General features: G+C 42.1%; 1 protein-coding gene across 3 annotated transcripts in view; it reads right to left on the bottom strand.

Moving 5' to 3' along the window:
• Nucleotides 1-12669, bottom strand: part of XRCC5 (X-ray repair cross complementing 5) — a 90376-nt gene that overhangs the window by 14880 nt on the left and 62827 nt on the right. Inside the window, exon 17 of one of the 3 annotated variants that reach the window (XM_087863220.1) lies at nucleotides 4502-6696. The exons of the other annotated variants lie outside the window; for them this stretch is intronic. Within the exon in view, the coding sequence (XP_087719346.1) occupies nucleotides 6692-6696 (5 nt within the window). The 3' untranslated portion in view covers nucleotides 4502-6691. Of the gene's footprint in view, nucleotides 1-4501; nucleotides 6697-12669 lie in introns of those variants that run through there. 3 annotated transcript variants of the gene reach the window in all.

Here is a 12669-nt window from a genome sequence, read left to right as displayed (position 1 = left end):
ACAGAGTCTGCTTGGGATTCTCTCTCACCCTCTGCCCCTCCCCCTACTCGCATGCTTGCTCTCTAAATAAATCTTTAAAAAAAAAAAAAACTGGACAAAATGTTTCCTAATATAATCATTTTGCAGCAAGAGAAAAATACCCCCAGTAACTATTCATCTCTCCCACCAACTAGGAGATTATGATCTCCATTATAATAAAGCATTTATTAGCAAACCTGAGGGATTAAAGAAACACTTCCTTGCAATTTCTGAAATCCTTACCAATGTATCCTGCAGTGGTGATTACTACCCAACAATTCAAAGGAGAGAAAGGATGTGTGGATGGGTCTTTTTAAACAAGGTAAATAACACAACTCTGATTAGTAGGCAGAGCGGAAAACCAAGAAGCTCAAAGCAACGGAAGCTGTCTGCTTTCTCAGCTTGGAGAGGTGAGAGGACAGAGGGTTTGATGGTGTGCCTACACCACTTACAGCAGCCTGCTCGCTCTGATGAGGCGGGCGGAAAGTCACTCAGTTACGTATCTAGCCACAAACAAGAGCCTTCACAGGCCATGGGTAGTAATCCCAGAGATGCAGCGTTCCTCATTTCTTTCAAATGAGAGTGAGGAACCTCAGTGAGCTACGATGTAAATGTTTCTCTTTATGCAGTGATTATTTCCACTACTTTGACCTAGTATATATTTACTGTGTGACTGCTGCAGGGAAGACTCTGGAGTGTGTTCTGTGGAAGACATGAACTTGAAGATAAAGTCCTTGCCTTTGAGGAGTTTACAGGAGTTTACAAGGGGAGGGGCGCCTGGGTGGCTCAGTTGTTAAGCATCTGCCTTCGGCTCAGGGCATGGTCCCAGGGTCCTGGGATCGAGCCCCACATCAGGCTCCTCCCCTGGGAGCCTGCTTCTTCCTCTCCCACTCCCCCTGTTGCGTTCCCTCTCTCGCTGGCTGTCTCTCTGTCAAATAAATAAATAAAATCTTTAAAAAAAAAAAAGGAGTTTACAAGAGGATGTAACACATACACAAAAGTAGTATTAGGAGGTAGATGTGAAGAGAATTATGACTGGTATGGAAATGTATCAGCTGATGTGAATTTTTAAAAATCTCTAGTGACTGATTGTAAGACATTTTCATGAATTAACGTGGCTTTTTCTCTGGGCAATGAAAAATAGAATTTGGCCATCATAGAGCAGAAAACAGAATGAGCAAAAGTATGAAGAGAGGTGGGAAAGCACAGGGTATGTCTGAAGAGAAGCAAATGGTCCAGCACATGGAGTCCAGACAGGAGGAGGGGAAGGAGGAGGGAGAATCAGCTAGGGGAAGGTTGGAGGGGAGGTTGTCCAAGGAGACAACAGTCTGTGTGAGGGTCCTGCGGCAGGACAGAGCTTGGCTCCAGAGCAACTGCAGGGGAGAAGGGTTGAAGACCAAGCCTTTGAGGAACTGCAACATTCGGAGCTCGGAGAGAGGAAAGGGAGCTGACAAAGTTGCCAATAAGGAGTGGTGACAGAGACAGGCAAAAACCAGGAGGGTACGGCGCCGTAGATGCTAAGAGATGAAAGAGGAGAGCTGTCTGCTGTGTCCAAACTGTGACATAAAGACTGCAAGAAAGAGAGTATAAAAAGCACAAGGGATTAGGTACTGAAGCTTAGGGAGTCCTTAAACCCAGGAGCCCATATATCAACTACACAGGGACTGAACTGCTTTGCAAAAAACAGTTCCCTGACCCATCTTATCTTGACATGTGATGGAACACACACACACACACACACACACACACACACACACACACACACAGTTGTCATCTTACAGAGAAAAGTCTTCAGGAGACTAAAAGCAACGGCAAAAGTCAATAATCCATTTGCAGTAATGATACAGGAAAGAAGGGATATAAAGAGAAGGGGTCTCAACATCTACTTTCTATTTAAGAATGAAGTTCTTATGTATTTGTGGGCCTATTTAGATTGAGTTTTCTTATTTACATGTTAGACTGTCTGTCTTTTTCTCCGGGAAGTTCAGGAACACAGGGAGATAAACATATCCAAACTTGCAATAAATCCAATGAATACGAAGAACCAGATTTTGCCCTTCCAGGAATCAACAGTTACGTGGCCTGTGCATCTGGCCCATGATTCTGAATTCTGTCGGTCTATCCAGACTATTTTGTGGTTCACTGACTATCATGAACCATTTAACACCAGCAAATAGCTGTGATGGATGATGCTTTAATATACTGAATATCACAATGGGATGTGGACAAGACTGCCCTTCCAAAGTTTGGTGGCACTTCACATTTTCCTGCCATTTTTAATAAAAGTAAAATGCAGAAATGGCGGGGGCGCCTGGGTGGCGCAGTTGTTAAGCGTCTGCCTTCGGCTCAGGGCGTGATCCCGGCGTTATGGGATCGAGCCCCACATCAGACTCCTCTGCTATGAGCCTGCTTCTTCCTCTCCCACTCCCCTGCTGTGTTCCCTCTCTCGCTGGCTGTCTATCTCTGTCGAATAAATAAATAAAATCTTTTAAAAAATGCAGAAATGGCAGACAAAAATAATATCCTACTTTGGCTGGATGATGCCTTTGAAGCCCCTGTCCCCCCGCCCCACATGAGGGAAATGTGGATCATCAGGGGGCTCGTCTCTGCTTCTACATCAATTATAGGGTATGGAATGGCCTGTCAGTTTTCATACTTAGTAAATCACAGCCTCAATTATAATTCACCAAAATGCTTTTCAGAATTAGTCAGAGGCTCAATAATACCCATTAGTAGCTAATATAAAAGATGGCCATTGAAAGGGCCATCCATCTTAGGCAAGGGCCGTCATTTATTTTAAGGAGTCTTCAAAATCAAAATGGTCTAAATTCTGAGGCTTTATATGGGCATTATATATTAGCCCAGCATCTTACAGATGTACAGACTGTTGGTACACAAAATTAGTCTCAATAATACTTCAGTATTAACATTAAAAAAGCAACCCAGACACAAAAGTGTTAGGTCTGGGAAATATGGCAGATTTTTTTGTTTAATCTGAAATGTATGTTCTCCGTCTCTAGAGAAAATATTCAACACCACCGAAAATCCCCGAAAATGAATCACCTCTCTTCTTAATGTACAGTCACAAGGACCAAAACACCGGGGGCCATGTGCTTGTCCGCTTCTGACTTGACATTTGCTCACTACCTCTGTTCTCTGCAAAGATGTCTCCAGCAGCATGAAAGGAAGTCATTTATTGTGGGTTTTTCCCCTTCATCGGACAGAGCCAAAACAGCAGTGGGCTCACTCACCTGTCACACATTATGTATAAAGGGCTGTAAACCATCTCCAATGATTTTGCTCAACCCAGGCATCATTTTAATTCTTCTCACTATCTCAATGCCTCCTGTGAACTCTACTTACAAGGGGTGCATATTTTACAGAAGTACAGATTCACACAACGACAGTGGCATCTTCATAAAACAAACTTAAAAAGTGACGACATAAATTAGGCATTTACATAAGTATATGGTCAGCCTAATAATTAAGAGAATAGAATAATAATATCTATTGGCAAACAAAACTCAAAAGCAAGTAGTCCAGTCTGCCACCAATTAAATGCACACATAAAAACAATCACCATTTTAAGCCAGAAACTTATAAGAAACATTTGCCTGATAAGAAAATGAGTCTGTGTTTTAATGCAGGCAGCTAGAACAGAAACGATCACCAACAGGCTTATGGCTCTTTACTACAGGATATAAATTGGTCATTGTGGGTAGAGGCTGTGTATCTATCCGTCCGGGTCCAACCAGAGGAACAGAAATCACTCTGAGTATTTAACAACGGAAGTGTAATGCAGGCAAATGTTACACAGGTAATGAAGAGCTGTAAAGCGACTGAGGATGGTGCTGTAACCAGAAATCAGGCACAGCAAGAAGACCTCAGCACCCCTTGGCAGTGCAGGGTAGGGGGTAGAAAAGAGAAGAGGGAGGCGTAACTACTGGAGATCAGGGGCCTGTCGACAACTAGAGTCCCAGGGGCCTGGGAGCTGAAGTCATGGAGGACTAGAGATGCCTAACACAGATAGGGAGGAAGAAATATCCCAGCTTCTCCTTCCCTCCTTGCCTCCTACCAATTTCCTGCTAGGGTCTCCTGTTGGCTGAACCCTGTAGGAAGCCAGTAGTCACAGGAGGCTGGGAAATATAACCTGCAGGGTCTAGCTGTGTCCCATCCTCCTCTCCCCCCCCCCCGCCCCGATCTATGCACACAGGGGAAGGGTGAGGAGTGGATCTAGGGGCCATTTGACACAGTGTTACTATGAACCCATAGAGGTGGATGCCCCATTTTATGCACTGGGTATACCCTGGAGACACAAAATCAACAAAGTATTCTTTAAGTAATAAGGGAAGATAAATGGATAGGTTTTCTTCTTTCCTTCTTTCTAGTAAGAAAGAATCAATGAAATTCAATAGAAAGTTATTGAAAAGGTTCATAAGCATTTATTTGAAGCTCTTCCCAGCCAATTACATATATATATTTAATTTTATATATATGGGGCACCTGGGTGGCTTAGTTGGTTAGGCGTCTGCCTTTGGCTCAGGTCACGATCCCAGGGTCCTGGGATGGAGCCCCGTGTTGGGCTTCCTACTCAGCAGGGAGTCTGTTTCTCCCTCTGCCTCTACCCTCCTGCCCTCGCTCATGCTCTCTCTCTCTCTCTTGTGCTCTTTCTCTCAAATAAAAATTTAAAAAATACATATATTTAAAGCATACTTCTACAAAACCAGAATTATGTTAAAAAGAGACAGAGAGAGAGAGAGATTTTCACATCTACTTGAAACATCTTTAGAGCTACATACGTCTCCCTTTACTTCAGTTTTGACACTGTGAAACCCAGCACATGGCGGCCACACAACTGTGTGGACCATGATGACAAACCGGAGGAACCGGAAGTGACTGAACCCTTCCCCCCGCGGTGTTTCACAGAAGTCAAAGGGTCTTCTGAAAATGGAAGTACAAAAAAAGGTATCCTAAATGTTTTCCTCTACATGACAAAAGACGTGCTGACTTATTTCTGACATGTCCTTTCTGCTTCTATTTCCAAAGAGGCTGGATCTAAGACCCCAGGCAGAATTTGCCCTCAATGTTTGTGCTCATCGGCCTGGCAGGGATGGTATTCCTGGGTTTAGTTTTGCGGTTTTTAATGAAATATTTTTGTTGGGGAAAAAGAAATCATTGGGTGGCAACAAAAGAAACTGAGAATTCGGAAAAAAGCATAAGCTTTACGAACCTGTAAATGCCGTTCAAATGTCTTATTTTTAAGCAGCTGAACTGTGAAGTAGACACAGCTCAGTCCTGCTCTTTGCCTCTTCCCTGATCTTCCCCCTTTTAGAAACTGTTCTGCGAGATGATTTGCCCCAGAATCTCTTACTGAGCAGACAGAAGAAGTTGCCTGCCTCCCTTCTGAGAACAGAAACAGACCACCACAGCCACAGCATCGCTCTTGACCAGTGGCACAGGAAACTGAACGAAGGTATATAAAATGTGGACCACGTCAACAATGTAGATACAGCCTTGGCCGGTTTTTTAAATTATTTTCTTACCAATAACTAAAAAACTCAATTAAAACCTCACCATTTAAGCTCCACAAGTTCAGTCACAGCCCATTTTTTCATGCTTAACGATTTTCTCATTAAATGCAGTAATTTCTTACAAATTGCACTAATAAAAGTAAGTCCTGCTGGGTGTTTTCCCCCCCTTTAAATGCTGCCTTTTCATTGATGTGTTAAATTAAAACCCCAGGCACAAGGAACAGAGTAAATGCAAAGTCTTTATTGTCAGACTCCATTCCTGCAGACTCTGAGATCCCTCTCGTTTTATTTTTGTTTTTATTTGAGCTAACTGTGAGTCCTGCTTTATAGCCACAGGAAGGTCTCTGGGTCTTAGCTCACTCTAGAAAAAAGGTGATAGTGTGCGCTAATGAGAAACTAGAAAAATGGCATCCAGCAAGCCCACTAGTGATAAGCTCACTTTATGTAAGAGAACATTACAATAAATCTTTTTCATTCTGGATGAATAACATCTCTCATCTTAAATAACTTGAGTGCAAGACCAGGTCTGTTCCTGAGTCAGCTGCAAAATTTTAAGTTTCCTGGTCAAAGGGTGGGTTCCATGGCATTCCATGGTCTTTTTCTTTTTTATTAACAACATTCAGTTTAACCATTAAAAACCCACTGAACATGTCCCACAAAACCTGAAGGTTATCAATGAATATTTACAGATTTACAGGGCACACAGCAGTTTGCTAAAGATCAAAGAATGTCCTTTTTTTTTTTTTTGTAGTATAACTAATTTCCCCAATCCAGAATGGAGTGCATTTAAAGCCCAAAATTGGGACATGATGCTAACATAAGAAAGAAGCCAAAGGAAGACTTTTTCATCAAATGAAGTGACTTCTTTGGCTCCTTTATGTAATGTATATGCCATATGCTTGGAAGTATGTGTTAGGTGTAGGGCTAGGGAGTAGAGAAAGAGGGTCCCCACAATTTTCTAACTCCAAAACTTGGTGAAGCTTTCTAAAATAAAAGTGATATAGAAGCATTAATAACCTTACCATGTAGACTTGATCCCATTCCAGATGGGCAGTAGGAGGGAGGCAGAATGCAAGATGACAGTGTTTGGTACTGTAGCAATTTTACAGTATCTGTCTAGCTTCATACCAGAGTGGATGTCATCAACCTAATGCAGGAAGTAAGCAGAAGGAACCAAGTAGCCATAGTAACAGTGCAGCCAAGAGGAAACACTCTGGAACAGGAGACCAATCTGGCAATGGGATCCAATTAAAAGTTGGTAATTGAATGGAACTGAAATTCATGTATCAGCTGAAGAGATACAGTGAGTGGTGAGCCAGGCTCCACAGAAAGAAGAGAGAGGCAGGCGGCTACGGCTTGAATGTGCTTTTGTGGACGATGGGGGGGTTGGGGGGATGGCACAGTGTCTTACAATGCTGTAAGAATCTCAATCACTCTTAAAAGGACATGTCAAGTACCAGAAAATTTAAAACAACTACGTTTCATGTGGTAAATCTTCCTAAAAATTGATAAATAATGATGCCCTGTGTTGATATGGCATCCTTCCTTCAGATCCTTCTTTTTTTTTCAAATTTTCCCTCTTTTTCGATTTTGTGAAGAAAGTTTTATAATATTTTAGAGCTCAAAATATCGAGATATTACTTTTCTCTACTTCTTCGATGCGGTAAGATTTATGAATTGATCCGAAGAACCTGAGAATTAATTCTGCTGTAATTCAAAAATTCAAATTGTTATTCTCAAACACTGCTTCGTTAAAGTCAACAATAGAAACAAAAAAGTTACTTAGTCAGTAGTACTCAGAGAACACAGAAACAGATGGAGATTATTTGTTCCAGTGATGTCAGACTAACCGCAGCATCTCTGATAATGTATCACACTACAGTAAAACTACTACTGGGCACAGGTATCCCAGGATACACTGGCTCTTAAATTACAAGCACCTCTTTAGAGTGGGATTTGGGGGTGAGAAAAAAGAATGAGCATTCTTTGTGGAAGGAACATCACTAGCAAATATACAGAGGCAGGCAAGCCAATTACCCAAGCCAAGGGTATTAGCAGGAATACTCTTTGGTCTGAGTACAGAGTTCACAGAGGGGGCCTGTCGAACATGGGTCTGCAATGGCAGAGAGGAACCAGGCTGTGGAAAGCCTTGAAATGGGGGACTAATTTTAAAGACATGGGGAGTGATTCAAAAGGGCTAACGCTTAATCAAACCTGTGCTATAAGAAGCTAAATCTGGGGGCTCCTGGCTGGCTCAGTCAGTGGAGTGTGCAACTCTTGATCTCAGGGTTGTGAGTTTGTTGGGTGTGTAGAGATTACGTAAAAATAAAATTAAAAAAAAAAAGGAAGCTAAATCTGTACCAACATATGGGATGAGTTGAACAAGAAGAACTTTGAAGATAATTAATATAGGATGCTATAACTGTCCAATGGTGAAGTAATGAAAGCTTGAATTAGGATACTGGTAGTTAGGAAGGAAAGGAAGAGACAGATCCAGAAAATGATCAGAAATGAGGAGAGATTACAAATGGGTACAAAATGGTCAGAAATGCTCATCAACAGTCAACTCAAGAAACAAAACAACAACAGCAGCAAAACCCCCTATTTCTGGGGAAGTCCTGTTAGTACCCATAGCACACCCTCAGGCTGTTGCATCACTTGGGATACTTTTCTTCGGGCTCTCTCCTGTCCAGTCTTCTATGGCTCAGGTTATGCCAGACTAGTCTACGAATTCTTCCTCAAATCCGTCACCCACCTGCGGCTGTACCCACACTGCCTGTGTCCTACTGCCTTCGATCAACTATTTGTGCATCTAAGTGACCCCTTCCACTGGTGTCCTAGACACCACACCTCTCCCCTTCTCAAAGATCTCATCCAGTTTCATGCCGTCAGACAACATCTCTAGGTGACTTCTCCTGGATTTATATTTAGAACCCGGATCTCTTTCCTGCATAACCAACTTAGCATGTCTCCCCCATCTCAGTAAATAGCAATTCCTTCCAGTTGCTCAGGCCAAAAAGCTTGGGAGTTATCCCTGACTTGTTTCTTTTTCTCATACCCTACATTCAAATAGTCAGCAAAACCTGCCAATTCTACTTTTAAAGCATATCAAGAATCTGACCTCTTCTCACTTTCTCTCACTTGCGTTACTGCAGTAGCCTTCTAACTCATCTGCCTCCTTCAACCTTGCCCATTCTCAACATGGCAGCCAGGGCACTTTCAAAACATGTCAATCAGATCAACCTCTACTTTGAATTCCTCATGGCTTCCCATTTCACTCAGAGTAAAAGCAGGACGTCTAGGAGGCCCAATGTGATATGTACCCCAGCTACACCCCCTGATCTCATCTCCTACTTCTTTCCTTCAGTCACACTGGCCTCCCTGATGCTCCTAAATGAAGCCAGACACACTGCTTCAGGAGAGCGTACTGTTCCCTCTGTCTGAAAAGTTCTCCCCAGAGATACCTACCAGGTTCTCTCCTCCACCTTCCTCAATTCTCTGTTCAAATGATACCCCAAAACTGAGCCTTCCTTGATCTTCTATAAAATCATAAGCCCATCTCACCCCAGCACTCACTATCCCACTATCCCATTTTAATTTTTTCTGTAGTGCTGTCATGAGTTGAATACCATTCTCTGAAAATTCATGCCCTTTCCGAAACCTCAGAATATGACCTTATTTGGAAATAGGGTTCTTGCGGATGTAATCAAATTAAGATGAGGTCATAAGAATGGGCCCTAATCTAATATGACTCATGTCCTTACAAGAAGAGGGAAATTTCAGGGCACCTAGGTGGCTCAGTCAGTTAAGCGTCTGCCTTTGGCTCAGGTTGTGACCCCGGGGGAGTCCTGGGATCGAGCCGTGCGGCGGGCTCCCTGCTCAGCGGGAAGTCTGCTCCTCCCTCTCCCTCTGCACCTCCCGAGCTCATGCTCTCTCTCTCTCCCCCTCAAACAAATAAAAATCTTTTTTATTTTTTTTAAAGATTTTATTTATTCGACAGAGATAGAGGCAGCCAGCGAGAGAGGGAACACAAGCAGGGGGAGTGGGAGAGGAAGAAGCAGGCTCACAGCGGAGGAGCCCAATGTGGGGCTCGATCCCACAACACCAGGATCACGCCCTGAGCCAAAGGCAAAGGCTTAACCGCTGTGCCACCCAGGCGCCCCCAAACAAATAAAAATCTTAAAAAAAAGAAGGAGAAGAGGGAAATTTGGACACACACAGTGAGAGAGCTCCCTGTGAAGAGGAGGAGGCAGAGACCGGAGTGGCGTGTCTACGAGCTAAGGACCACCAAGGACTGTCAGCTGTCACCACGAGCCAGGAGAGGGGTGTGGAACAGATTTCCCTCATGTCCTCAGATGGAACCAACCTTCCTGACACCTTCACTTTGGAATTCCAGCCTCCAGAACTGTGAGAAAATAAACTTCTGTAGTTTTAAGCCAGCCACTCTGTGGTACTTTGTTACGAAGTCCTTGGAAACAAACACAGTCCTTACCACCATTTGACATTTATTTTCTTATTTGTTTACTGTCTGTGTTTCCCTACAGTGACTAGCACATAGTAGGATGCTGGTCATTTGCTAAATGGATGAACGAACGGCCTAAGCCTCACTGGTTTACTCCTGTAAAACCTCTAAAGAATGAAGATGTCTGTTTGAATTCCTTCAATTTAAACCCAAAGACTGCATTTTTAGAACTGGTTATCACTAAGGGGAATAGACAGTCTAGAACTTTTTTATCACCACCCTTCACTTTAATTTTACAGAGATGGAGATGGGGAAAATAAAGCTCTGTGGAAGGGGGAAATACATAGACAAAGAGTAATGGGCTGTGTAAGAGATGTGTGCAGGTGTGGGTGGAGAAGACACCACTTCTTTTTTTTTTTAAGGCGGGGAGGGAAAGAGGGAGAGGGAGAATCTTAAGCAGGCTCCACACCCAGCGTGGAGCCTGATGCAGGGCTCGAGCTCACAACCCTGAGATCATAACCTCAGCCGAGATCAAGAGTCAGATGCTTAACCAACTGAGCCACCCAGGCGTCCAAATATACCATTTCCAACATTGTCCTGACTATGTGCACAGTCATCTTCGTTGTTGTCACTTACCATGACTTAGCTCCGTCCCATTTTGCTGTATGCTCTTTTTTCTCCTCTTAGATCATGTTGCTTGATCCCACTGGGATGTGTGTGTGGGGGGTAGGGGCAGAGTGTTTTTCAAAATGTAGTGTCTATGGCTATAACCCCAATTTACCACACCCTAAAATATTAACCATCTTGACTATAATACAGAGCATTAACAGGGATTAACAGGGTTACTCCCAAGAGGAGAGAGTGAGAAAGCAAGACAGAATGTGAGTTCGGGGGGGCTGGAAGACAGGGGGACAAAGAAGGAGGAGACTTCTTTTTCTTGACTTTCATGTACTACTCTATTATTATTTGATTTTTTCCAATGAGCATGCACTTATTTTTTAACGAGGAGAAGACTAGGGAGCAATAAACAATTGTTTCTATTTCTATGAGTCTTAAATGGGTAGACATTTTTCATGGGTTGGTATTTACTGATGGTGAAACTCAGAATACTTCTATTTCATGATCCTTTTATTTCTTTTTTATTTTTTGCACCATCTACTTTTTTCTTTCCTTCTGTTTATTACTCACATACTCAAAGGGCTATATTACAAAGGACTTTCAAATTATTTAATTTTACCCACTGTCCTCAGGAAAGACTACCAATGTGAATTGCTACAGGCAAATCTTATCTCTGATTTACATATTCCATCCCCCCACCATACATTTAAAGTTTCAGTGTATAAGTCTTGTTGGCTTCATTACAGTCCATCTAAGAGTAATCAGAAATGGAGACAATTATGGGATAATCCAACCTTAATTATTCCATGTATTTTCTTCTCAATGTAGGAGACAAATAATTAATCAAACAAAATAAACCCATGCTTGAGAAAATGGCACAAAAGAAGAAACAAATGAAAGGCAGGAATAATGAACCTATAAACTTTCCAAATCTATAAGCACTGACCTAAGACTTATATACTAAAATACCTATCGTCAGGGCACCTGGGTGGCACAATCAACTCTTGGTTTCATCTCAGGTCTTGATCTCAGGGTCATGAGACTGAGTCCCGTGTTGGGCTCTGTGCTCAGCAGGGAGTCTGCTGGAGAGTCGCTCTTTCTCCCTCTCCCTTTCTCCCTCCCTCCACTAGTGCTTTCTCCTTCTCTCTCAAATAAATCTCCAAAAAAACCCAAAAAACAAAAAAACCCATTATAACTAAAATGTAAATTGACTTTAATTACTTACAACTAATCGTCTCTGTGTTCCAACAAGTCCCTGCTCTACACAATTTTTCCTGTACTGAGTAAGGTGGTCATTCACTAAAGTAAAAGAATTCCTCTCATGAAGCAGAGGATTATGAAACACAAACATAATCTTGTGATACATGTATTTAAGTTTATTTTTTTTTTAAACTCCAATACCTGAAGATTTTTATTTAAAATACACTCTATTACCTGAATTGATGATGTTTTCTTTACTGTGACTCTGCAGAGATTCACTTAGGTCTCCAGATTTTTGTTTAGCTAGAGTCAGGCAAAAATTATAAAGGTCTCACCGGTCCACAAGGTCTCAAGGGAAATAACTTTCAATACTTAAAACATCATGGAGAACAACTAGACAGAAACTCAACAAGGATACAGATTTGAACAAACTATCACCTAAACTGATCTGACATTTGCAGAACCCTCGACCTAACAACAGCAGAATGTACATTATTTTAAAGGGCATATGAAACAATTGTCAGAACAGAATATAGGCTAAGCCATGGAACAAGTCTCAATAAATTTAAAAGGGTTGAAACCGTTCAAAATACATCTTACAATAGAATTAAGACAAAAATCAACAACAGAAAGAAATTTGGAAATCTCCAATATCTGCAAATTAAACATTCTTCTAAGTAATCCAAGGGTCAAAGCAGTAATCACAAAAGAAATAAGAAAGCATCTGAACTGAATGACGATAAAAACATTACACACACTTTATGGTGCGCAGCTAAAGAACTGGGTAGAGGGAAATGTATAGCTTTCAATGCCTACGTTAGAAAAGAAATGAGGTCCCAA

Source organism: Ursus americanus, chromosome 1 (genome assembly GCF_024610735.1).
Source record: "Ursus americanus isolate L20-20 chromosome 1, mUrsAme1.1.p, whole genome shotgun sequence".
NCBI lineage: Eukaryota > Metazoa > Chordata > Mammalia > Carnivora > Ursidae > Ursus > Ursus americanus.
The sequence above is the reverse complement of the archived record's forward strand: the minus strand, read 5'-3'. Positions and strand labels throughout refer to the sequence as shown.